Below are 26,629 nucleotides of genomic sequence, written 5' to 3' on the forward strand. Positions count from 1 at the left end.
ATGGAGTTCATCAGGCGGATGGTGTCCTCAGTGGAGATTGGGTTCCAGTCATTAAGGATGTTCAAGGGGGGTGAAGGTACGGCAGAGGGTTGGGTGGGTTGGTCTCCGGGTTGGTTGTCGAAGCTGTTGTGGATGTCTGCGATTTTGTCGTGGAAGAACGAAGCTAGGGAGTCGTAAAGGGTTTGAGAGGGAGTGATGTCGTTGGAGTTGGCAGTAGGGTTGGTAAACTCTTTGACGATGTTGAATAATTCCTTGCTGTTGTGGGCGTTGTTGTCTAGTCGGTCTTTGAATGCGGCTTTCTTGGCAGTCCGGATTAGTTGGTGGTGTATGCGGGTGCGTTTTTGAAGGCGTCCCTGGTGCTCGTGTTTGGGTCTTTTTTCCAGGCCTTCTCAAGGGAGCGACAGAGTTTCTTGGATTTCTTAAGATCATCGTTGAACCAGGGGGCGTTTTTGCTGCCTAGTTTGATTTGACGTTTTTTCAGAGGTGCTAGGTTGTCGGCGCTGTTGGTTAGCCATTGAGTGAGGTTAATGGCTGCTTGGTTGGGGTTCGAGGAGTGGGCAGGGGGGTTTCGAAGAAGCGATGAGGAGATTTGGTCGATGGTGATTTTGTTCCAGTTTCTTTGCAGAGTAGGTTGAGGATGGTTGTGGGTTGTGGTCTTTTTGTAGACAAAGTGAACGCAGCTGTGGTCCGTCCAATGGAGAACTGTGGTGTGACTAAAGGAGATATGTTTGCTGGAGGTGAAGATGGGGTCGAGTGTGTGACCTGCGTAGTGAGTGGGGGTATTAGCAAGTTGTTTGAGTCCGAGGTTGGCAAGATTGTCCAGAAGGGTGGTGGCGTTGCTGTCGTTGCTCTTTTCCAGGTGGAAGTTGAGGTCTCCCAATAGAATGTAGTCCTCGGAGGGGAGGGCGTGTGGGGTGATAAAGTCAGTGATGTCTTCACTGAATTGTGCACGGGGTCCTGGAGGTCGGTAGAGGAGGGTGCCTCTGAGTGTGGTCTTGGGGTCGGTGTGGATCTGGAAGTGAAGGTGTTCTGCGCTAGCGAGGTTGACGTCTGAGCTGGTTGAGATGCGGATGGAGTTCTTATGGATGATGGCGATGCCTCCTCCTGTTTGCTTGGTGCGGTCCTTACGGATGATCTTGTAGCCTTCCGGGATGGCAATGGTGATGTCTGGGGCTGAGGAGGCGATCATCCATGTTTCTGTTAGGAAGGCGACGTCCGGAGAGATGGTGTCTAGTAGATTCCAAAGGTCGATGGCGTGTCTGTGGACCGAGCGGGTGTTGAGCAGGATGCATTTTAGGTGGTTGGTGTCGGATCTCTGTTTGGTGTTAGTGGATGGGGAGTTGGTCTTGGTGCCGTCAAACTTGCAGGAGTTGCATGTGAAGGGTCCATGAGTGTGTCCAGGAGCGGCTTGGGCGCAGTTGGGGAGAAGGCCGGGGTTTAGGGCTATGAGGGTGGGGGCGTCGTATGTGATGCGGGTGGGGTGGGTGGGGCAGGGGACAGGGGGTCTGGCGCTGGGCGCGGGCTTGGCGCGGACGGGCGTAGACGGGCTTACCTTTGGCGCACCTTCGGCGCGAATGGGACGCGCCGCTGCGCGTGAATGCTGCGCGCAAAAGCACCTGTCATAAATGGTTGGCGGGGGAGGGGCGAGGGAGGGTCAGCAGGGAGGCGGGGTCGGGCGGAGAGGACGGGCTCTGAGGCACAAACAACGCTAGTGTCCCTTTCAGGCTACTGCTTGGTAAACCAAGGGGTACAACATGCAGGTCTTCAGTGGGACAAGAAAATTGAATTTGGTTAAGGCTAGTTGGCTGCAGGTTCTTGCAACTCCTTGGATGACTCGCTTCTTCAAAACACATGCTCTGATTACTCAATAAAGAATTGAGAAACACAAAATGCACACAGATCAGGCAGGTCCTCTCCTGACAGGGAAATCCAATAGCATGTACAGGTCAAGACACAGTGGAAGGGCTTCTTCTTTGCCAACCCTTTGTCTCGGTTTTAGAGGAATCATCATGTCTAGAAAGGTTGGTCCTGGTTTTAATAATGTCCATGCTGGTGATGCAGAAGCTCCTTCAAAGGTAACAGCTCTAATCCCTGCTAATCTTCTCAGGAAAACCTTTAAGCTTGTGCTGGTGCACTGGCTATTTCAGCTCTAAAACCCTGCACATGAACTGCTTTGGCAAACACACATCACAACTTACCTTGTCCCGGAGGTTGGGGAAGTGCTGCAGGACTGTCTCGAGTATGGAGTCGGCAAAAGTCTTCTTCAGCCCTTCGTACTCCTCCCCTCGCTTCTGCACTTTCAAGCCCTTCCATTCTTCAAACCACTCATAACGTACAAGTGTCAAAACAGTCAGCGTAGATTTACCTGTAACAAGTTTAAAGAACATAACCCTGCGTTATTAAACAAGCTGTGTAATTGAAGAGCAAAACAACTACAAATTGAAAGTTTCAGAGCTTCCCAAAGGACATTTTGTACAAATGAGCTCCAGTGGTGCAGTTCGGACACGTGCTTCCAAACTATAATGGTAACATCTGTTATGAATGTGTTAGGTAATTTATAGTGAAAACAATCTCCATCAAAATGGTGTTTGGGTGTTAATGAATCACAAACGAGTACTGGAGGGCCACCTTAGAGTCTTACAGGACTGATCCAGCGCTGCTTTTAAACAAACCTCCAAACCATCACTATATATCCTAGGAGCTATCACGCTTTACTCGTCGGTGGGGCCCATAATACCGCGAGTCACTCATTCACACAAATAACCCTTCTCCCAAGATCAGTGAAAACCAGAGGACGAGCTGCTGGAATAGCGGAGTGTCCTACTTCATCTAGTTCGTCTAAATTCTATACATTATATATATACATCTGCAGTTTATAAGATCTTACCATGGTTTTAATTCTCATGAAAACATTAAAGACACCCCACTATTTGGTCAATAGATCAGCTAGTAAAAGTTAACTAATGGAAAACAAGACCAGCTTAATTCTCCATTTATTTAATTCTTAATAAAATTTACTAGATCTCCTAGCATGACCTTATCTTATTAAACCCTTAGTTCAAATTAAATCTAACATTTTATCAATTCACCTAAAAAAAGAATTTTTTTTAATTTAAACAGTTTACATTTATTTAGCAGAAAAGTTCAGAAAAATAAGTTAACAACATATTACCAATCTTCCTCGGCAATGGAAATCAGGGTTAAAGCAAAAGAGTTCCCAAAAACAGCCTCTCTACTCTTTCTCGATGTTCACCACCCATCAGGACTCCGTCCCCATCAAAAGTTAAAGTCAGGAAATTTCAAAGTCTTTGCACCAAGGAAAATCGATCAGTCCGACAGCATGTCGTGGTGCGAAAAATAATTCAAAAGCAAGCTCCTTCTTTCTTCCAAACAACCTCTTTTATACCCTTTTCCCTAACTATCTAACTAAAATTTTAAACTTTAGGGGCCTGCATTCAATTCTCATTGGTCCATTCAAGGGGTGGATGAGGATAACCTCATCTCCTCATTGTCCATATTTTCGCCTAGTCATAGCTCCAAACACAATAAGGTTCCGATTGTTCATTATTACATTCTTTCACCCTTGTCCTTTAACCTGTCACTTTCATACACTTTCCCAGGCTCACAACACCGACATCTTAACTTGGCACCATTCTGCTCTTCAGGTCACGCTGACCTTGACACCAGCCACACAGGTACAGGCTACTTGCACATCTCTCGAGCACAGTCGCGCATGCATAGAAAGATGTTCTTTTGGAGTCTGACAAACCCTCCATGTTTTACTAGGCCGCATGGGCCATGACAGGAACTATCATAGAAACAAACACAATTAAACGTTACATTTCAAAATAAAACCCTTCTGTTTACCTCCCCCCCCATTCTACGTTTACCCTGTTAGTAGTTACCTAGCTTCAGGCTACACATATGCGTTGTTTTCTTACCATTCTCCATCATTTCTGCCACAATTATACATTTAGAAAGCATTCATGCATAGCCTTTCATTAGATTATAGCATTTCTGCACTATATTAGTAAGACAGTTTCGCATAATTAATGGATTACGGTTTGCAACACAATCATATCAGTATCCCACGTGTATTTGTGTGTGTGTTTTCTATTCTATGTTGGTTAATTTTAAACCCATACGATTAATACATATTGCAGTTATGGGAAAGAGACTTTACGAGGGGTATACAAAAATGTTTGTTTTCACCCTTGCTCCATCAACTCCCCCTTTGGTGATTTATCATCAAATAACACCCAAAATTTTTATAAAAATTCCAAAAACATGTTTCAAATTATTTTCAATTAGTATGGTTTATACTCTAGTATCTTCTATTTTCTTTCTGTCTTGATAAAGTTTCTCTTTAATTTCTTCCATTTCAATGCCCCCTTTTCACGTTCTCTTTCTTGTCTTTCTTTAAATTCCTTTTTTATAGACTTTTTAAGATTTCTTCTTTTTCTAAGTGTACAACCTAATCTTAAGAATAAGATTATCACTATTATTATAGTTATTGGAATTAATACTTTCCCCATTATTGATCTACCTATTTCATAAAACCAATTCTTAACAGCTGAAAAGCTCCTACCGAGTTTCTCAAGAACACCATCAACCTCCAGTGGTATAATTTCTTTATGCAATTCTGTAAGGTTTGTAATATACCTTTCAATGTTTTGACTTTTATCAGGAATATAGGTACAACAGTGCTGTACCTTCAAAATTCCACAGACTCCTCCTTCTTTTGCCAAAATGATATCAAGAGCAAGTCGATTTTACATCACCATAGCTCTCATAGCCACCATTTCCGTGTTTACCATTAAAAATCCCCCTGCAGTATCTGTTGATAAACGATCTACTATCGTTGACAACTTCCGAATTCTGTTTGCATTAAAAGATATACCCATTGCTGGTATCAATGCTCCAAAAACATCACCTATTATTTCTATCACACTCTCCCTTCTTCTACGACTTAAAGGTTTACCTATCTCATGAATTCCATTAGTTACTCTATCTACATGGAAAATTTTAGGAAAGACCAGGCCTATATAACATGACCCATACCAGTGATTAGGCAATGTATAATAAGCTTTGCTCCAGCACAAAAAGTATATGCAGGGAAAAACTTGATCATTACCTCCTTTAAATCCCCAAGCCCCTTTTATAATATATGTATCTTCACATTGACTGGCTCGCACAAAATAATTATCATGCACAGTGTTGTCTCTTCGAATACATAGCTTCCCTAATAGTGGTGTATATATATTTATAGCCACATTCACATTATGCCCTTCTATATTATCATCTTCAAATGTCCACATTGTAGATTTAGATTTCTTTGCTTTTTCTTTTCTTATATATTGGTTTCTCCTTTCTTCTACCATGTCCAAAAAGGCTTTCTCTTCATTTCTCATTTTACAAGTCAAATTATGTTTGAACGCATAATCATGGGTCAATTCTTTTGTTTCCAAAAAATATTCTCCCAAAACTTTCGCAAGCTTGTTTTGATTCAATTCAGCTACGATTTTCAATTTTTCAAAAACATCATCAGAATTTGAATAATAGTACTCCAATTTACCTGTTTTATACAACAAACCAGTTAACACACTACATGTAACCCCATACGTTAATGGAAGGTGGTGGTATGTCACACCCTTGGATACAGAAGTGGGAAATTTCACACAAACATAACAGTTTCTGGCATCCATAGTTCTCACATATTCAGACAATACCTTCGAAAATGTATTCTTAGAATAATCGCTGATGGAATTATCTTGATGTACTTCAGGTCTATACATGTGTTTTATTTCACCCTTTGATTTATAGGCCTTTTCTCTTATACTGTCATTTGCCCTTGCTTTTTCAAAATCAGGCCTAAAAGAAATCACAATGGCAAATATCAACCATACCAACATTAATACCCTGTGCATATTAACCACATTCTACACCATTTTCTAAAAATAGTACTTTTTGATCTTGTTACATCATTAGTAGCCATTATTTTTTTCTTTCTTATCTTGTATTGTCTCTTTCAAATCCTTTTGAACTAAAAAAAGTGTCCATATCATCAATAAAATCAAAAATCCTGTTCCTTCACCTTTCTTTCTTTGGTTTCCCAATTTTAGGTACTCTTTTCTTTCTTTTTGAGTTTTCAGTCCACTCACTTTCTTTTGCTTCACTTTGATAATTCAAATTTTCTTGACTGCTATTTACTTCCCTTATTGGAGGCAAAGCAATGTATGACCATGCTGGTGATTTGTATTTTTGATTTGGACTTCTTACTGTTTTGGCCTTTGCACAATCTCTATCTTTTCTCCCAACAACTCCTTTTGACTGGTTATTTAATTTACTTGATCTTTTTGGACTTCAGCGTTGTTAACCAGTTTGAATTTTAGTCCATCATTTCCCTCAGGCCAATTATCTCCTTTACGTGTTTTTTTGTTTACAGGTTCGACAGTGTTACGTTCCACTCTCCAAGCTCTTTTTCTTGAGCTTCTCCTTAATTGAGTTTCATCCTCACTGTCATCAAACTCAGTTTCAGATTTCTCATCAGTTTCCTTTATGGTGAACTTTATAATGTCTGTTTTTCTCCACTGAATCTGTTCTTTCTTTGGTCAGTTATTTCACTCCGTTAGGAACCTCTCCATAGCTGGTCCTTGGAAGCTCATCCTTATCAGGAGTTATTTCCTTTTCACCAGTTTCAAGATTTCTGTTCCTGCTTTCAGACTGTCCTTCAGTACTTGTCTGACTACCAGTTTTGTCTTTATTTTGATCAGTGTTCACACTGGTATCAGACCTAACCAAATCTCGCCTTTCAGGTCAATCTTCAGAATTTGGTACTTTAATAACTTCACTTTCTCCTTCAGATGCAGAGCTTGCATCTGATATTTCCAGATGTCAACGAACAGGTCAAGCTTCAGTATCTGGACTTTTATCTTGTTCACCTTGAGAATCTGAGTCAGTTGTGCTCTTTGCTTCGTCCTGTGGATTCTCCGGCTCAGGCACACGGATTGTGTGGCTAGCGTACACCCATCTCTTTACACCAGCACACTTAACTACGGCGACGTCCTTGGGCCTCTCGGCCACTCGGCCTCCTCCACCTTCTGCTTTTCGTTCATTTCGTTGCCACAGAAGCGGTGCCCCAACACGTTAATTCCAGAGCCACAGGCAGGCGCAGCAACAACCTCAGCGTGTCCAGAGCCGTGGGAACCCCTGAGACGGTTCTGGGGGCTAGCGGGCAGGTCAGTCCATCTCCACCTCTGCAGCATCCACTTCAAAGCCTTCTTAGTCCATCCTTTCAGGCCCAAAAACGCCAGTGGGCGGCAGAATACGACATCATCTCCCCCACTGGTGCAACATCCTTTCGGACAAGTGGATGCTGCAGATAGTCCGAAGGGACTACTCACTCCCCTTCGAGACTACCCCTCCAGCCATTCCACCTCGGTACCACTGCATGTCGGGGGACCATTTTGCGCTTCTTCAGCAGGAAACCACAGACCTCATGGCCAAGGGGGCCATCAAGCGCATTTCTGGGTCAGAAGTAGGTCTTGGTTGCTATTCCCACTACTTTCTGGTCCCCAAGAAGGACAAGGGCTAAACGGTATACGTCTGCATGTGGAATACATTTGTGGCATGGTGCACAGCAAAGGCTGGGTATCCCCTTTCTGCCCCTCTTTCCGAGGTACTCCTCTTTCTACTTTCTTTGGCCCCGAGGGCTCTGCTCTGGGCACTATCAAGGGCTATCTCTCGGCCATTTCAGCCTTTTTAACCCCTTAAGTGCTGCTGACGGCCAATGGTCGTCAGCAGCGCTACCTCCCCAGTGCTGCGCACGACCATTGAACGTCCATTCAGCACTAGTTCTAATGGACAGCGCAGCACTGGGGAGAAATGTTTACACGCAGCTAAGGTGTTAACATTTCCAAATCAGCCTTCCCATTTCAAGTCCCCTGTTGTAAATAGATTCCTAAAAGGCATTACTCATCTTTTCCCTCCTGTTCCTTTCATAATTCTTCAGTGGAACTTGACCCTCGTTCTAACTTATCTGATGTGTGCTCCCTTTGAACCACTTCACAACTGTCCTCTTCGTCTTCTCACTTTAAAGACTGCTTTCCTGGTGGTCATCACCTCTACCAGAAGAGTGAGTGAACTCCAGGCTGTTTCTTCAAAGCCTCCATTTCTCTGAGTCCATCCGGACAAAGTTGTACTGCGGACTCGTCTATCTGTTTTGCCAAAGGTTGTCACTGCCTTTCACATCCGGCAGACCATCACTTTGCCCACCTTCTTTCCGTCTCCGCATCCCTCAAAAGAGGAAAAGAGGCTCCACCGTCTGGACCCAAAACGTGTGCTCTTTTTATATCTGAACCGCACACAATCCGGGTGGATGACCAGATCTTTGATGGCTATGTGGGCGCCAAGAAAGGTCGGGCCGTGCACAAGCGAACCATCTCTCGGTGGGTCGTTCTGTGCATTAAGGTTTGTTATTCTTTGGCTAAAAAGGAGCCTCGGGTGGGGCTACGTGCCCATTCTACTAGGGCGACGGCAGCCTCTACTGTTTTGGGATGGGGCGTTCCCTTGCATGACATCTCTCAGGCAGCTACGTGGGCTTCGCTGCACACGTTTACCAAGCATTACCTACTGGACAGCCAAGTCCGGAGAGACGGCTTCTTTGACCGTTCTGTTCTCCGGGACTTTCTGATGTGATCTTGGTTCGCAGAGCCACCACCAGGGTTGGTATTGCTAGGGTATCTATTCCAAGGTAAGGAATCTATCACTACGTGTTTCTTTCAGGTGCACAAGTTACTTACCTTCGTTAACTATATATCTGTAAGAAACATTAGTAGTGATAGATTCCTTAACACCCCACCCATCCTACCCGTTCTACGAACTGATTTCTAGGGTTAAGGTCATCCCTTTCAGGGCCCTAGTTTCATGGCACCAGTGGTCAGTTTCTTGCATGGCTCTGAGTTCCTGTCGCGGAAAGTCGTGTACAGAACTGACGTCAGCGCGCATGGGCACGTCTAAGTAGCTCCAGTGACGTCATCCCGGGACCAACTACGCCAACGACGCAAGCGGAGCCGCACGACGCCGCCTACCGACGTGCAGGGATACTGCTGACGAAAAACGTTCCGAATCCAGTCAGATTCCTTACCTTCGAATTACCCCCAGGCATCAATCACTACTAATGTTTCTTACAGATATATTGTTACCGAAGGTAAGTAACTTGTGCTTTAATCCTAGGTTGCTTGCTAGCCTGTAATATCTTTTTCATGAAAGACCTTACTGTCTGGAGAATTGTTGAAGTAGGACCAGTGGTATTTTAAAGAACAGATACAATAGATTCGGCACAAGGACCATATTCACAAGTGTGTTAAGTGCCCGAATGACAGGGGTAGCACCATCCAGCAATTAATCTTCTCCTTTATTTGAGTTATACCGACCCCATGGTTTTCACAAAGAACTGATGACGCATCATGACTGGCTCAGATGCTTGGACGTGTAGCAGAGGTTCTGCACCAGCGAAGAGGGTATTCCAGCAGAGAGTCGGGGATGTCTTTCATGAACGGGAAGATTAGTGATTTATTACAGTTTATTGTAAGCCCAGATACGTATGCTCATAACTGCACACCCTAACTTGATATGCAAATGCCTCAAGCATGCTTCACCTGCAGTTACAATTGTATTACTCTATTGGGGTATGCCTGTGTCACTGTCATCTTGCCCTATTACTGCGGACAGTTCAGATGGTGAAAAATGTATTTATGAAGCGTTTGTGTATTAATGGAATTCACAAATCTTTGTCCGCGATTTTCCCTCACATTATTGCATATTAAGATTCAATTTCTTAAAAATTGCTTCAAGTGTCACAAAGTGCGTACAAATCCCATGATTTTAAAAGGGCATTTGGGAAGGGCAGGCTTTTTATGGACTATCATTTCCCATCCAGTATCCTAAACTATAAAGAGAAATTATTAGAGAAAAGTATAAAATATATATTTGTTCCCGGCTTCTTTTCACGGAAAATTAGTTCCCCCCCTCCCCCCCACCCTCTCCAACATCTTTCTTTCACCGAAGCGGCTTCTTACATGTGCATTCCAATCACACAGTCTATAAAGGAATACCAGGAAGAGACAGCGAATTATCAGTTCAATGGCAGTTAATGGTTCAGTAGGCTAGTGGGGTCGTGTGCCTGTCGCAAGGCCCAGGAATTTCTTAAACAGAGCAAAAGTTCAGTACTCTAGATAAAACGTCTGAAAACATAGCAATTGTCCTGGCTAGGATTTTAACGAATACATTGGTGTGTGGGTTTGAAACTGTGTCAACTTCATCTAAAAAGTAGGTATTTAAAAAATGAAGCAATGTCCAATTATTGTGGGGGTTCAGATCATGTGATTTTGCTTAACTTTAAGCGAGTACAAACGCAACGTACAAAACAAAGTCCTACACGGTCCGAGCTGGAGATTGGTTCACAAGGAAAATGTTTAGCTGATAAATATTTTCTGACCCACCAGCCTGCTGCCAGTATTTTGGGAGGCTTTTTTTTAAGCGAGGTAGGTACTTGCTTAAAAAAAAAGTAGTGTGAGATACAGCAAACCACATTTTGTCCTACAACTTGCATTAAAAAGCAATATGCACTTAGTTGTACCTTCGGTGTTGGTATTTTGAAATATGCAAAAACCTATCAAAAGGAAACTAGCAAATGGTTATTACAACTGAGGATTTGAGGACACATTTGCCATATGCTTGTTTCTTGCACCTAAATCCAGAAGGTGTCGCTTAAGTTTGAGTATTAAAATCCTCCACTTTGCAGACACGCAGTTGTAAGCATAAATTTTCATGAAAACGCAATAAGTGTTTGTTTGGAACAAATCAGTATCTGCCTAGCTTGATTACAGGTAATATTTGATGCTAAACACACATGAAAGACTGTAAGATACACAAAACACAGTTTAAGGGGCTTCATCAGTACTCATTCTGCTGCTGGAACCTCTCCATGTGATTTAGAGGTGCTGGACCTCCTACCGCACCCCTTCTCCGAGTGCCCCGACTCACCACGAAAAGGGGTCTACCCTAGCTGCATTAGCCTCTCAGTCACTAGCTGTTTGGGGAATCCCAAAGAAGACAATTTGACTTAGCACCGGCCACACCCCAACCTCAACTCCAAACATCCCTTTCTGGGAGAAGAAACCTGCATGGAGGTTGAACTTTTTCAGGGAAATGGTGTCCATATCTCGAAGACTCCCCATTTGTTATGTGATTGGAGCCTTGCTTTGACCACTTCCCAGAAGGGTGTATTCCAATGCGGTGTATGGTTTGGCGGGGACTAGCCTAGCCAGGTCATTCTGTATCGTAGTCCAGTAATACCCTAGTTTGGGGCAGGTCCATAACATGTGTACTAGTCGGGCATCCTCCGCCCCGCATCTTGGGCTTGTATCAGGGAACATAGTGTGTAAGCGGTGGGGTGTCAGATATGCTCTGTGCAAGAGCATAAGCTGTATGAATTTGAACTTCTGGTTTCTCGATACCTTTTTAGGATATTTCAAAATCCGGTCCCATTCCTTATCCCTGAGTGGTCTCCCAATGTCATGTTCCCACTTATCCCATATGGGTTGCAGTGAAATAGCCCTGCCCTCTCTTATACCGTGTGTTATCCATCTGGTCAGATGGCTACCCGATCCCATCAGATACTGCATGGTGAGCAGTGAGTTTGTGGGTGGCTCCAACCCATCCGGGGCCCATACCTGTGCTATGTAGCGTTTTACTCCTGCGTGTAGCAGGAACGACCCTCCGGGTGTGAGGTGTGTAGTGCGAAAGTCTTTGAATGTCATCATCCTGCCATCACTAAAGAAATCCCCTACTTGTGTCACTCCCGAGTCATGCCAGTCTGTAAGCATTTGATTCGAAAGTGTTCTCAGTCCGGCTGGTAGTCCTAGTAGTGGTATCGTGGGGGCATAAGTTGACGAGCCAGCCATGGCAGCATGTTATAGATGGAAAGGAACGCTTTCAGTACCCCTCTTAACTGGAGGCCAACGATGATGGCCTATAAACCTGGCTGAGAATGTATTCCTTTTTATTATTGTCCGCACAGAGAATTCATACCTCTGGTGCGCTTCCTCTTGGACTTTGCAATAGTTAGCAACAGGGAAGGAGGTCATCTGAACTGCTGTACAGTGGCATATATTTCAATAATAGAGGGAGTGGCTGGCTAGAAAAGGATTGATACAGGATTCAGAATGCAGCCTCTTGTGTATGACAAACACAATTCCCAGACCTGTGCCAGCCACATTAGCTTCCTGTTGATAAACAGACAGAATTTTAAGGGCACTGGACATAATTCAGGAAGACCTATTCGAGTTCTCCATGGTCCCAAAAGTCATTATTACAGCTACTGGTGATGTCAAGTGGACTTAGTTTGCAATAGAAGATTCCCAGTGGTACTCATCTTTGGTGGCACTTACCCACTAAAGTTCATATTTACTAAAAAGTCACACAACAAGACAACTTGCTGCTTAGCGTGACAGTAGATATTGCACATTTGTGCGCTCTCCCTAAGATTTGATGCATTCCTGCACTGGTGCTTTGAATGCTGCCAGCGCCAGTGCAAGCACCACTGCACCATGGTGTGACCAAGGGCTGTGCAGGCTCAACCTGTGCTTTAAAATTCTAACAAGACCTGGACCTTTTGGTCATGCAGATGTTTGGTCACCACAACCTGGACTCAAGACATTTGTATCTCCTGAACTTCCGTTAATTGCCAACCCAACTCTAATTCAGCTGGGCCTTGTGCTTGTCCTCCCCACAGGGACACCTTGTTTTCTAATTTAGACCACTCCGATGTAAGTCTTACAGGCAAGGCACAGCAACAGGGCTTCTCCTGTGACCTTGCTTTGTAGCATCATAGCCAACTGGTCAGCCGACTCTCTCGAATGAGACTGTATATCTTATTCGTAAGTCAACATTAAATCGACATAATGGTCATGCAGGGCCACTAGGTATTTATAGAAGAGTGGAGACACCAGTGTGAAGCAAATGTGAAATCTGTATATCCAACAAACAGAGAAGTTGTAATTAGTCCTCACAGAGGACACCATTCATTCAGCACACACACAAACTCCAAACAAGTAACTCAGAAAAACAATCACAAGCCACATAGGACAATCCAAAACATAGAACTGTGGGGAAGTGAGGGATCCCTGTCAAAGGTCTACTGGCGACTGCATTACTACTTTGGTTGTCTATAGGTATTTCGCTCAATCATTCATTCAGTCACTCACACCACAGGTTACACAAAGTTAAACTACTGAATATGCATTAAAAGCAGTGGTTAGAGAGTACCTGGACATCTCTGTTCATGTGTTGGATCTTTGGCAGAGGGGAAGGACACAAAGAGCACAGGGATGTGCTGTGGTGCCTCCTCCCTGGAGGATGAGAAGTAAAGATCTTCTCTGAAATAGAGAACAAAAAAATTGTTAATCTGGGAATTTCGGGCCTTCACATTAAAGACAAACTACAGATAACAAATATTGAGAACGGAGAGGATTATCCTCATTACCCCCAATTTTTTTATCTACTGTCCGAGTTTGGGAGAAAGGAGTTAACCATAGGAAAAAAGATGGAGTTTCCCTTGGGCCTTGCTGCTAAAAGCCAATAGAGCTGCAGAAGGAGTTAGCCATATATCAGGCTCTGTAAAAACCATCCTGGCTCCTTCCCAGCCTCGCCAACCAGCTTACTGTACTAAACTGCCAGGAAAAGTAATCTGGCCGCAATTAATAGGTTCTTTCTTCAGCAGGATCCTTCTCCTTAGCACCTTTGTAATAAAGTGCTATAAATCTGATCTATTTTTTGATAGCCCCCAAAGTAGTAATAATTGTCTTTGAGTTTGTTTGATGGGCTGCAAGTTTCAAAATTAATATGAAAACCCCAGGGAGGCTCTTAGTTGTTTTTTGTCCATGACCCAAGCCCTCTAGTAACATTTGCTATTCCCTGTAATGTGTATTTTAGGAGTATGGTTTCAGAATCACTATTTGCACTAGGAATGTTTCACTTTCTTTGTAGTATTCGCTAATCACTAGTGCACTATGGACATATAAACTGATGTTTAACTATCAACAATCCTTATAGTCTTGAACATTTGGCCTTCATTGTCTTTAAGAGACTCATTGACGACAAGACCCTCCAGAAGTGATTTCCTTCATTTTTATTTTTTTTGAAAATTCTTTATTAACAAGATAGATGTATTTGTAGTCAACAGTGCAAGTTATTCACATTTGTATGATATTGTCGCACTGACAGGGTATATACATTTTCATTTTCTCGTTATATTTGAAAAATCTCCCAACCTGAACTCCCCCCTCCCTCCCCGCCCCCCCCCATGGCACTAACCTACTCATAATTACATTCTCTCATGGTGCTGATCACTCTTACACATGGACATCGTGTGTGGAGACCCTGCCATAACCGTACTGAAGGTATATAGGATGTTTCACGTTTATTAGACACTATTCGAGCACCTAGAGTTGCGTGCACCAGACCCATCCTATGTGGTATAAGCCTTATGAGAGGCGTTGTAGTATATGTATTTGTCATCATTCCTGTTGCCCCATATCTATGGTGTGATCTGAGTCTGTGTCACTCCCTGTCTCAAATGACCCCAGCAACGTATTCCATTCCAGGGAAATGGGGTGCTTCCTGAGCCCTCTACGTTCTTCGCGTTGCAATGTCACGCTCTCAGCCTTCCCTCATCTCACCAACTTCGCCCTCCATATCTCAGGGTCTGGTGGCCTGGGCGACTTCCACTCCATGGTTATGGTACGCTTCGCTAAGATCATGGCCAGATCTGTGAATCGTGTGCCTACACTCTTTTTCCGCTCCACGGGGCCCAATCCCAGAAGGGTGTATTCCAATGCGGTGTATGGTTTGGCGGGGACTAGCCTAGCCAGGTCATTCTGTATCGTAGTCCAGTAATACCCTAGTTTGGGGCAGGTCCATAACATGTGTACTAGTCGGGCATCCTCCGCCCCGCATCTTGGGCATGTATCAGGGAACATAGTGTGTAAGCGGTGGGGTGTCAGATATGCTCTGTGCAAAAGCATAAGCTGTATGAATTTGAAATTCTGGTTTCTCGATACCTTTTTAGGATATTTCAAAATCCGGTCCCATTCCTTATCCCTGAGTGGTCTCCCAATGTCATGTTCCCACTTATCCCGTATGGGTTGCAGTGAAATAACCCTGCCCTCTCTTATACCGTGTGTTATCCATCTGGTCAGATGGCTACCCGATCCCATCAGATACTGCATCGTGAGCAGTGAGTTTGTGGGTGGCTCCAACCCATCCGAGGCCCAATACCTGTGCTATGTAGCATTTTACTCCTGCGTGTAGCAGGAACGACCCTCCGGGTGTGAGGTGTGTAGTGCGAAAGTCTTCGAATGTCATCATCCTGCCATCACTAAAGAAATCCCCTACTTGTGTCACTCCCGAGTCATGCCAGTCTGTAAGCATTTGATTCGAAAGTGTTCTCAGTCCGGCTGGTAGTCCTAGTAGTGGTATCGTGGGGGCATAAGTTGACGTGGAGGACGTGTACTTCTCCGCTCGCCTCCAGTGTTCAATCGCTATGCGGAGCAGGGGGGGTGTTGACCGCGGGACCTCCGCCCAGAATTGCACTTGCAACCGTAACTTTGTTATCGCCCTTCCTATGTTGCCATCTAGCAGATCCCTTGTCTCTCTATAGATTTGTATCCCCAGGTAATGAAAGGTGTGTTCCTCCACCTGGAAAGAGTAAGGTGCAAAGGGGAGGCGGGTTTCCACTCTGGTTGCAGAGAAGAAAAATCCATATGATTTGAGTTCACTAATCGTAAGGCCCGACATGGTGCTGAAGCTATCAAATATTTCAGGCACAGGTCCCAGATCCCCTCCCAAGTCTCCGAAGTAGAGGATAATGTCATCCGCATATGCTGATACCACATGCGTCACCCCGTCTCTCTGTATGCCCCTGTGTTGTGCAGACTCGCGGAGTCTGCATAGTAAAGGCTCTAGTGCCAGTATAAATAAGAGCGGGGATAATGGGCATCCCTGTCTAGTACCCTTTGCTATTTCCAATTGTGTTGATATGCATCTGTTTGTGCGGATCCGCGCCGTCGGACGTGTGTAGAGCAGCTTTACCCAGCTAATGTACTCTATTGGTATCCCGAAGTAGTCGAGCGCCGCAAACATGTAGTCCCATTTGATTGAGTCAAACGCCTGTTTCAGGTCTAGTGATATGCATCCCTCCGCGTCCGTCCGTCCCGGTGCATCTAGCATAATTTGGCTGAGTCGCCGCAGGTTCATAGCAGTGCTCCTGCCCGGCACAAAGCCGCATTGGTCTGGGTGTATGAGCGATGGAATATATTGGGCCAGTCTCGTTGCTAGTATTTTACTTAATATTTTGTAGTCCATGTTTAGTAGTGATAGAGGCCTGTAATTTGACATATTTAAGCCATCCCTGCCCGGCTTCAGAAGTGACACTATTAGGGCCTGCAGTGTGGTCTGCGGGAGGCCCCGAGCTTTAAGTGCCTCCTTATACACCTCGAGGAGCCGTGGCGCCAGAAGATCTATGAAGGCTCCGTAGAATTCCACTGGAAGGCCGTCTGTGCCCGGGGCCTTGTTCCGTGGGCGTGCGCGGATAGCTTGGCGTATTTCTGCTACCATGATAGGCCGTGCTAGCTCTTTCTTCTGTCGTTCCTCAAGCTTCGGTATTTCCAACCCCTCCATGAAGTCCCCAAGAGTCCCATCTAACATAGGTGTGTGTGGGCCGTATAGTGTCCCATAATAATCTCTGAATGCTGTGTTAACACTCATCTGCGTTGTTGCCATCGACCCCCCTTGTTCGAGTACCTCCAGTATGGGCAGGTGTATCGGTTCATCTTTTAGCAGTCGGGCCAATAAAGGTCCTGCCTTATCCGCCTGAGCATGTTGTCGGCTCGTGTACTCCCTGTAGTCTAGGATGCGTAGCTCTTCTAGCAGTTCTGCGTGTTGGATGTGTGCTTCCTGTAGTGGCGTGAAGGGCATGTTCGTGCCGGCAGCTTCACTTTCTACCATGGCTAGGCGCCCCTCTACTTCCCGGAGTCTATCCATCACATTGTGTCTCTTGCCCACCCGTGTGCTCATCGCTTTTCTCCGGATCGAGACTTTGAAAGCGTTCCACTCTACTTGGTGGGAACTCGCGGACCCACTATTTGTGGCAAAGTAAGATGCAATGGCTATCTCAAGTTTTGTGCGGAGGGTCGTGTCCTCTAAGAGATCTGGTGTAAGGTGCCATGTTGGTATGGGTGTTGGGATCCTGCCCCACTAGAAGCTGACTTCCACCGGGTTGTGGTCCGAGAGAGTTTTACCCATGTGTTCTGCTGTCGTGACCGACCCCAGTAGTGATGTAGTGCAGAAAACATGGTCAATTCTGGTGTGTAATTTGTGGGGTGGTGAATAGAATGTGTACTCCCTGTCTAGATGGTGTTTACCACGCCATGTATCCACTAGGTGCCATCCCTCTGCCCACTGCGCTAGCGCCTCAGATTGTTTTCTACTTTCCGTAGCTTGCAATGGCGGGTGGGACCTATCTAGGGAGACATCCAGGACAGCTTTAAAATCCCCGCCCATCAACCAAGGAAAATCTGCCCAGTCAGCTAGCACTCCGTTAAGTTTTACTAGGAAGGCCGATTGGCTCGAGTTCGGCGCATATACACTACCCAACACAACAGGGGAACCGTCCAACAACCCTCGGACGAATACGTATCTGTCTTCAGTATCTTTCCTTAGTTCCACTAGTTTAAAGGGGACTGAGTTCCTCAGCCACACAGCCGCCCCTCTCGAGAAGGCTGAGTAAGAGGTAGCAAACAATTGTCCCTTCCACTTTTTTAAGCAATTTCCCACTTTCTGAGTTCGTTAAATGGGTTTCCTGAAGGCAGGCAATTTTGACATTCCTGCGGTTTAGTTGAGCTAGAATACTGTGTCTTTTGTGGACTGACCCCATGCCACGAACGTTCCAGGTGCACAACTTGTAATCATTAAGGGTCCCCATTCCGATTAGTAGCAGGTAAAGTCAGTGAGAACCGCACCATGAAGCGGGTGCACATAGTCAGCCATAAGTCCCTTGCCTGTACAAAAAACAACCCCACAACTACTAGGTCCCAGAATAAAACCCTCCGGGATCCAAACAGTACTGCCCAACGTGGGCATGCATTACATTGAAACATGTCTATATGGTGGGGAGCTGGGGCCACTTACACCAGTCCAGAGTCTGTTGGTAGTACTCCGTTGTGCCTATAGCAAATGAGGCCCCCCTCCCCCAATCGCCTTGCATTCAGTTCATACGTTACCTTCCGATGTCTTCCCAAGCTACAGTCATAGGTCATTCGCTTCTTGTGCTGTGATCTTGGGGAACAGTTGTAGACTGTCAGCCAAACCCGACACCTCTGTGTGCGTGGCGGAGCGGCTAGCTGAGGCGGCAGGATCTTGAGCGTCGTGCTCAGCCAAGGCGGCCTTCGTTAGTTGACCAATCCCCTTAGACCTGGTCGATGACGACCCTCCTGAGGCCGTGTGTCGGTTCGCACGTCCCATGGTCGCTCCAGTCTGGCTCCGTTCTTCCCGGTGCGATGTTCCCTCCCCCTGATCCTCCTCAAAGGGGTCCTGCGTGTTCGGGGGCGTCAGTGTTACCTCCATCCACTCCGCTGCTTCCTCCGGTGATTCGAAGAAGTAGGACTTGTTGTAAAGTATTTTTAGCCGGGCCGGAAATAGCAGTGCGTATTTCAGGTTCCTGTCTCGTAGTTTGCGTTTTACTCCCAGGAACGATGATCTAGCTCTTTGTACCGCCGGGGTGAAATCTGGGTACACCAAAATGCTCTTATCTTCATAGCGCAATGGGGCTTTCTCTCTCGCCGCCCTCAGGACAGAATCTCGATCTTTGTAGTGTAGGAGGAGTGCAATTAAAGGGTGCGGCGATGCCCCTGGTTTCGGTGGTATTGCCGGCATCCGGTGTGCTCTCTCCACACTATACAATGGCGTGAGGTCCTGAGGGTCTACTATCTTTTTTAGCCAGTCCTCCACAAATTGAGTAGGGTCCTTCCCCTCGCTTCTCTCCGGAATACCCAGTATGCGCACGTTGTTTCAGCGTGCCCGCCCTTCCGCATCGTCCAGTTTGTCCCATATCATTTTAATCTGTTTGTCCATATTTTCAAGTTTCGCGGAGTGGGCTGTTTGTTGCGGGATTAGGTCGTCCAGCGCTATCTTGTGCTCTGTGACTTTCTCCGCCAGCTTTGTATGGTCCGCCCTGAGTAGCGATAGGCCCGTCGCCATGTTGTCCATTCGGGATTCCAGTGCCTCTCTGGACGCCTTGATTTCAGCTAGTATGAGGTCGAGTTTTGCCTCCTGCGAGGTCTTGCCTGTTGGGGGAATCATCTCCACGTTTGATGAAGCTAGCGGGTCCTCCGAGCCCGTAGATTGCATATCGGCGCTGGCTCCGTGTTCCTGCACCTTGGCCCTGTTCCTGCCCATAGCTCTTGTTTGCAGGGTGGCAGTCGTAGAGTGTCTCCAGTGCCACTGGGTTGGGGCAGTTAAGGGTGTTTCGCATACAAGTAGTATGCCACAAGCGCCTCCTTGGAGCAGCTGCTGGTAGTAGGTCGCTGTCCGATGGCCCACAGTGAGTTTTTCAGATAGGAGGCCTCACCAGCACCCCCAGGGCGCAGTACGCCAGGGCATCAAAGGCGGGCAAATGGAAAATGGCGGCCCTGTAGGCGCTCTAGCGTCCGTTACACCTCACCGCTAGGACGTCAGCATATAGGGGGGGTGTCGGAACCCAAACGCAACACCTGGAGTACTGCAGTGTGGCGTTATGCTGAGTACCGCCGCTCCTTCCCCCCACACCGTACGGTCCACCAGAAAGCACGAGGGGCTAGGCAGGCAGTGTCCCTTCGAGCAATGGAGGCCTCTTGTTTGACGCGATGCAGTCGGTGCCCGTTTCCCAGCCCTCCCGATCACTGTCGCACGGGGCAGGGCAGCGGGGGGCAGCGCCTTCGAGGTGTCAGCTCAGCGTGTCGGGGGGAGGTGCGCCCAGATGGGGATCCAATATGGCCGGTGCCGTCTCCGCTTCGAACGGGAAGGTCTCACGGGCAGTCCATGCAAGCAGCGTCCTCGCTGTTCTCCGACGGCTCGTGGGCTCTGTAGTCCTCGCTGCTGCTTCCTCAAAAGCCCGCTGCTGGTGTACGCCGGCTCACCTTCATTCAGCGGCCCGGGTCACGCCCGCAGTCAGACCCGGTAGTCACGGGCCGTCCCTTCACTCCAGTCCGCGGCTGCACCACGGGGTTCAGGCCGCGTTCAAGCCGCGGTCCGCGTCCGGTCACCGGCAGTCGTCGGGGACCGCAGATTGCTGCCGGAGGTTCGCACTGCTTCCCAGGGACCAGGGGGGATATCGTGGCGATCGGGGGTGCAGGGGAAATAAGGATATTTAGCTGGTGTTGTAGGTCATGTACGGAGCCTCTCTAGAGCACGTCCGCCATGTTCGGCTCGTGGCCACGCCCCCGTGATTTCCTTCATAATGCGCTAGAAATACGCATTGATCACTGATGTAGAGGCTGTAATATTAACTTGGGCAATGCTGTCTCACCTGTCCTGCCCATGTTACTTCAGATTACCTTTGTTGGCATTATCAGTTCTACCAGTGCTGATAGGTTTAATACATGACACATGGAAATTGTATGTTCTGTCTGACCTGATGGAAAGACGGAACGCATCTAGCATCTATTTCTACAATCTTAGTAGGTTTTCTTGATTTTCCTCACCTTTTTGGAGAACTCTTTATTACTCACAGACTTTTTCAATAGGTTTCTATGAGAGGTCTGTACCTTGGCCTTTGCACACACAAAACAGCTGGTATGCCGGCAGCTGGGGGGACTGCCATACTTCTTACACAACTCATTGATGACTTTCCTCACTCATCTGAACTGCAGGACTTGTTATGTCAGAACACAGAGGACAAAAATATAGTGCAGCCAAAATATAGAGGTCTAAAATATTGTGAATGTAGGAATATTTACTATTATTAACTCCACATCTACATACCTCGAAGATACATATATCACCAAGATACACACAGGCAAAGTTAAGTAATGTAAACCTATACTGAACTATATATATATTGATCTTCACAATATTTAAGTCCTCGATAATAAGACCATTTTGTTTTGGCCCATTGCATTTTGTAGTCCTCATTCTGGTAGAATACCCACTGCAAGGCTATGTGTGGGAGCCCCTGTGACACTCTCAGTTCGGACTGTGATGGGCAGGAAAGATGAGAAATTATCAGCTCAGCAAGCATGCTTTGTTGATCCAATAAGTCTGGCTTTTGATAGGGAAAGTGTTTGGGTGACTTTGTGTGTCTTATCTCCAGCTGTCCTGAAACGAAAATGCATGGCAAAGTAGAATCATGTACTACAACAATATTAAAGCTTGGAATATAGCCCCTCTGCATATAAGACTGCCTAACAAAGGTAAGATATACCCTCAAAAAAGGTGCTCTGAAAAGAAGATTAGGTTTACATTTTAACTGATGAGGTTGAAAGACATACACAGTGAAAGTTTGCATAAAGGACAGCTTTGAACAAGCATTTGCAATGCAATAGGTTTCGCATTTGCGAGGGCTTCAGCTCTTGGCATTGTAAAGTGTTGGTTTCCAAACAGATACATTAAAGGCATTGTTATTTAAAATTGCAATAGCTTAAACTCTCGCAAATGCAAGACCTATCAAGAACGGAAAGATTTAGCAACACAACAGGGTGTTACAAAGCATTTAACTTGTGTCCCTGCTGTAGCACTGGGCAGTGGAAATGCAATTGTGCGTGCACTACATTTTCATGTGTATTGGTGGCAAAGAAAGTGGGCGCCCATGTTGTTAATCTTAAAGCGGGTGCCGTGCTGAAACCAAAAGGGGGCGCCTGGGGGCGGGACCGTGATGAGGGGCTACGAGTGAGTATGTGTTAATTTCGGCAGCCACGCATAACAAAAGAATTAAGCGGTTGTCTCAGGCACGTCTTAACAGCCGTTGCAGGAAAGTCAGTAGGACAAAATAATTAAAGAAAATAGAGTTCATTGACTAAATAAACATACCGTGTAACCACACAAGTACAAAGTTCAGTCCTCATGAGAGGTTACAAATGCAGACAAGGCGTTAGTAAGGAGGGACTAACAAGCCTATTAAGGAATCAGAAGCAACCATTTGGAAATGACAGCAACAGGAGCTAATTGAAAAGATGGGCGGAGAGTGGCCAGAGCTTCAAGCCCATACTAGAGTACAGCATGCCCTGCAGAGCAGTGCATGTGCTGCCCTGGCTCAATCTAAAAAGAGCCTGAGTTTTTAGTTGAATCTTTAACCCCTCCCATGCCTCTGGTGGGCTGTGCTGGTGACGGAACGGTTCCGTCACGGCACGCTCACTGCGTATGCGCGGCGCGAATTCCGCGCCTGCGCGGCGCGTTCTATTGAGCTGGCGGGGCCGTGACGGAACCGTTCTGTCACAAGCACAGCTCACCCACGTGCCGTGACGGAGCAGTTCCGTCACGAGCACGGGACCACCGCGCAGCCCCCCCACCCCCTTAGCACTGCGGCGGAATAGCCGTTGCAGAGAAGGGGTTAAGAAAGCGTATGTGCACTCTTGTGAAAACAAAATACAAATTCAACAACGTGTTTATCATGGCAGCAAAGTTAAACAAATGAACGCCAAAGGGCAGGTAATGAATAGTATCCGAACAGCACTCACTTCCTAAATAAATAAAACATTAATTAGCAATTAAAATGTGCTTGTCTCAGCAAAGTAAATACATCAAAGAACACACACAGACTCTCAATTATATTCTACATGTCATGTCACATCTACAGTCTATCAAAAGCACTTCCTGAAGCCCCATCACGAAAACCTATGGGGAATACAAATGGGATAATATAACCAATCACGAAATGCCATGTCCTTGATAGAAAGCACATCGAAGCAATGACAAACCATAAAAACACGTGACCGCGATGGCGGAGAAGGACTGACTCACAACATGCGCTCTCTGTGTCTTTTTGGTACCTTTTTTGAAGAATTGAGGACTTTAGGTAAACCATAAAGGAAGCCGTCTGTAGCCAAGCCTAAGCCTAAAATGGACACTCATGACTTACAAATCATCAACTTTTCTGTTGTATATGCCACATTAAGATCTCTGTTTGAGATGGTCAGTTTGCACATCTGCCTCTGCATGTCTTCATTTGAGCACATCATTTGGGACAAATGGTGATGAAGGGGTCTTGATGACGACGGAGTACATTTACGGACCATTTCCTTTACAGAGGAACCATTACAGAAAATGTTATTACAAAGAATTACCTTGACAGAGAGGCCACTTTATAGAAGTCTCAATAACAAATGTGTCTGTTAACAGTTAAGATCATTGAGCCAGTCCTAGGCAGATTCAGTTGTCAGAGCTACAATATTTCCACGCTTATTTCACGTTGACTGCTGGATGCCGGTATCACTGAAACAACATCCTCAAAGCATTTTAGTGTTATCGTAGGGTATAGAAGGGTGTGGAAGAGCTGGTTCATTTAGTCTGTTATGTGCTTTGCTTAACCAGTCAGTATTTATTTCCTTCTGAAGGAAACAAATTCTGGGCAGAAGCGAAATCCAGACTTGGTTTGCAAGACTGCCAGAGCCTGGTCGATGATGTGCGGCAGTCCCAGGTGTACTTTACTATTCGAGAGGGAGGGTGTTAGCAGGGATGGCTGGTGTTTTAGTTAGAATAACTTTGTATAACAGGAAAATACTATTAAAGATCAGCTTGGCTCTGGTTTTGGAGGTAAGTACAGGGATAACAGAGATCAGGTCATATAAGCTGTATCGAACATGCTGGCTTTATGTCAGACTGCCACGGGGTTCAGTTGCTGGAGTAGAGCCAAGGGTGACAGGCTCGATCTGGTAGATGTTCAGTCCCCTGAACACTCATTTAACCTTTGTAAGATGTAACCCTCAATCTTGGAACACGTCTTCTGCAGAGTGTTAAAACCTATTAGTTTAATGAGGCAACGTTATGCCTGCAGCCTGTATAAAATAAAAACGTAATTTACCTTGAGAAGCTGTAACCGTAATCTCCAAAAGGAAACCACCGTAATATGTCACTCTTACACACTTCCCACTTTGTCATTAAGTCTCTCTAATATCAAGCGAAGCATCCATGCTGTGACCTTGTGGGTGGGGACTATAGGAGATGAAACACATCTTACAGTGGTGGCCCATTCAACAGTAGCATGATGCGGCCCTCCCCAGGGGCGGCCATAGGCATGTGCAAGCTGTGCACCTGCACAAGGCCACCAAACCCCAGGGGCCACCATGCCAAAATATATCTTTAATATAATAATCCTCTGAGGATGCATACATATTTGCGTGGCAGCCCCTGGCAGGGATTTGGCGGCCTTCGGCTCTGTTCCACTTCCAAACACCCTGGACCCCCCCTCTTCACTGGCCTTGGCGCTCCGCCCCGCCCAGACCCCCCTCTTCCGGGGCCCGCTACCTACTCTCCCTGCCCAGGGCCACCATGAGCCTAGAGCCGCCCCTGCCCTCCCCTCCCCCTTCAGACTATCAATATTAGAACCCAACTCACGCATTGTTAAGATTTGGGTCAGGAAATATGAAGAAGTTTGATGCGGGGAGCCCCAGGCTTTCTTTGGTTCCATCCAGGCCAACAAAAAGGCTAAAACCGGCCAGCCCATGTTGCACACTGCTCAGCTGAGACTGGATCCCTAGGGGAGGAAATGGAAGACCAGTAGAAGTTTATCCAAGTTTTGTGCACTCCATGTTTGATTTATTCTGAAGTGACAGCATTAGTTCCCAGAACATTTAGGAATTATTTTCAAGCTTCTCACCCCCTCGCTATCTACCTGGCACAGAGTTACATTAAATCAAAATACAAATCATCTCAACCAATGCAAAAATCAGCATGCGCGCCTTCTCCATCGTTCCTTCACAGATAACCAGCTTTTCCCATCTGTCGCTGATTGCCAGTGTTCCTGATGGCCAGCAGGAGCTACTGGGTAATCCCTGCTAAATCAACTCCACTAGCAAAAGCAGCTCACCATCTTTAACGGTGACTCAAAACCAGAATTGAGCTACATAATAAAACGTACCTTGTCTGGTCTCCCACAAGAAAGGAATGCACTCCCTAACTGCATGCTTTTTATTTCTGAAAGTTTGCTTAGAACGGTCCGTCCTTTATCATGCAGATATGAATTTAGGAACATTTTACATTTCAGTTTTTTAAAAACACCAACATTTTTCAACCACGTAAGTAGCTAAGCGGAGGAAATATAGGGCTTAAAAATGAAATATTTCTTTCTACACATTTGTGCATTATTTTTAAAAAACAATTGTTTAAGCTAAATTCTCGTGTTTGTTTAAAAACCTTTTGTGAAAATAAACTATCAATTACAGTTGGAGAGATTTTGCTATTGAAATATTTCTCCAACGGTGCAAGAAGCACCTATTTTGAAAACGTTACTATTCAGTCCTAGCATTGAGGAGTATTCAGTGATGTACAATTCACCTGCAGAAAAATAATTCAAGCATCTTTGTGGTCTTCAAAAATACATCTCAAGTAAGCATTCCTAAACAAATCACCAATATTGCGGAAATACACAGATGCAGCGCTTGGTTACGTCATTAGAGAATGCCCAGTGGCAGGCAGGAGTCATTTTACAAGTGGCTCGTTTGTCTTACCTGGCAATGCCTGCTGCTCCGGGGGGAGGAGATTTTCGTAGGTGTTGAATATTCCAGCATCGGAAATCACCACCGGGGCAAAGATATTCACTGGATCCCGCCCCTTCCTTTGAACATTTACGCCTTGAAATAAAGCAGGTAGGGTGAGTTATTAAATGAAGATGGTGACTGAGGTCCAACTAATGCTTACTTTCTTTCAAAATCAACAAAATGAACACCATTGAGGTGGGCAGTGATGAGCGCTGTCATTGAAAGAGCCAAAAGACAATTCAGTTGGTGGTGTAAAATAATAACATACTACACAAATTAGAGTTTTGGATTAGATTTGCCAGATTTGATTTAGGGCCAGATGTATGACCCTTCCATTTTGCGGGTCGCAAATTACGACGTTTTGATACTCACAAAATGCACCGTACAACAGTGTCTCAGACACTGTTTGCTATTCCCAATGAGGTCCATAACGACCTGCCTCGTTAATATTCATGAGGATGGTCGCAATTTGTGACCCCATTGGCATTGGCCAGCACTCACAGGGATAGTGGCCTGCTGGGGTCAGCAGACCACCATGTCTATGACTGTCTTTTTTATAACAAAAACCAAAAAACTTGGCTTGGCAGCTCGGACTGGACTGTTCCCATGAGGCACAGGGTCAGACTAATTTGCATATAGCCATGTCTGAACTAGGGTGGCGGAGTGAGCTAAAGAATGATGATGGATTAGACCCAGATCAGTTGACTGGGGGTGAGTGCTTGCAATGTTCAACACTCCCTCCACCATCCCCCATCCCCTTTGGTTTTGCTTTGTTCGCCCTAAGTTGGCAGGGTATGCCCTGACGTGGGTCCCTTGCTCATTTTGCCACTGGATTCAAGATA

The 26,629-nt window shown here is 45.8% G+C and overlaps 1 protein-coding gene across 1 annotated transcript in view; it reads right to left on the reverse strand.

Moving 5' to 3' along the window:
• LOC147679893 (all-trans-retinol 13,14-reductase-like) overlaps window positions 1-26,629 on the reverse strand; it is a 221,280-nt gene that overhangs the window by 45,738 nt on the left and 148,913 nt on the right. The window contains exons 6-9 of the mRNA XM_086943456.1: window positions 25,758-25,880; window positions 24,646-24,784; window positions 13,330-13,439; window positions 2,199-2,365 (exon numbers count right to left, since the gene is read on the reverse strand). Coding sequence (XP_086799582.1) covers window positions 2,199-2,365; window positions 13,330-13,439; window positions 24,646-24,784; window positions 25,758-25,880 — 539 coding nt within the window. The remainder of the gene's footprint in view (window positions 1-2,198; window positions 2,366-13,329; window positions 13,440-24,645; window positions 24,785-25,757; window positions 25,881-26,629) is intronic.

The sequence above is a fragment of the Lissotriton vulgaris genome, chromosome 11 (assembly GCF_964263255.1).
Source record: "Lissotriton vulgaris chromosome 11, aLisVul1.2, whole genome shotgun sequence".
Lineage (NCBI taxonomy): Eukaryota > Metazoa > Chordata > Amphibia > Caudata > Salamandridae > Lissotriton > Lissotriton vulgaris.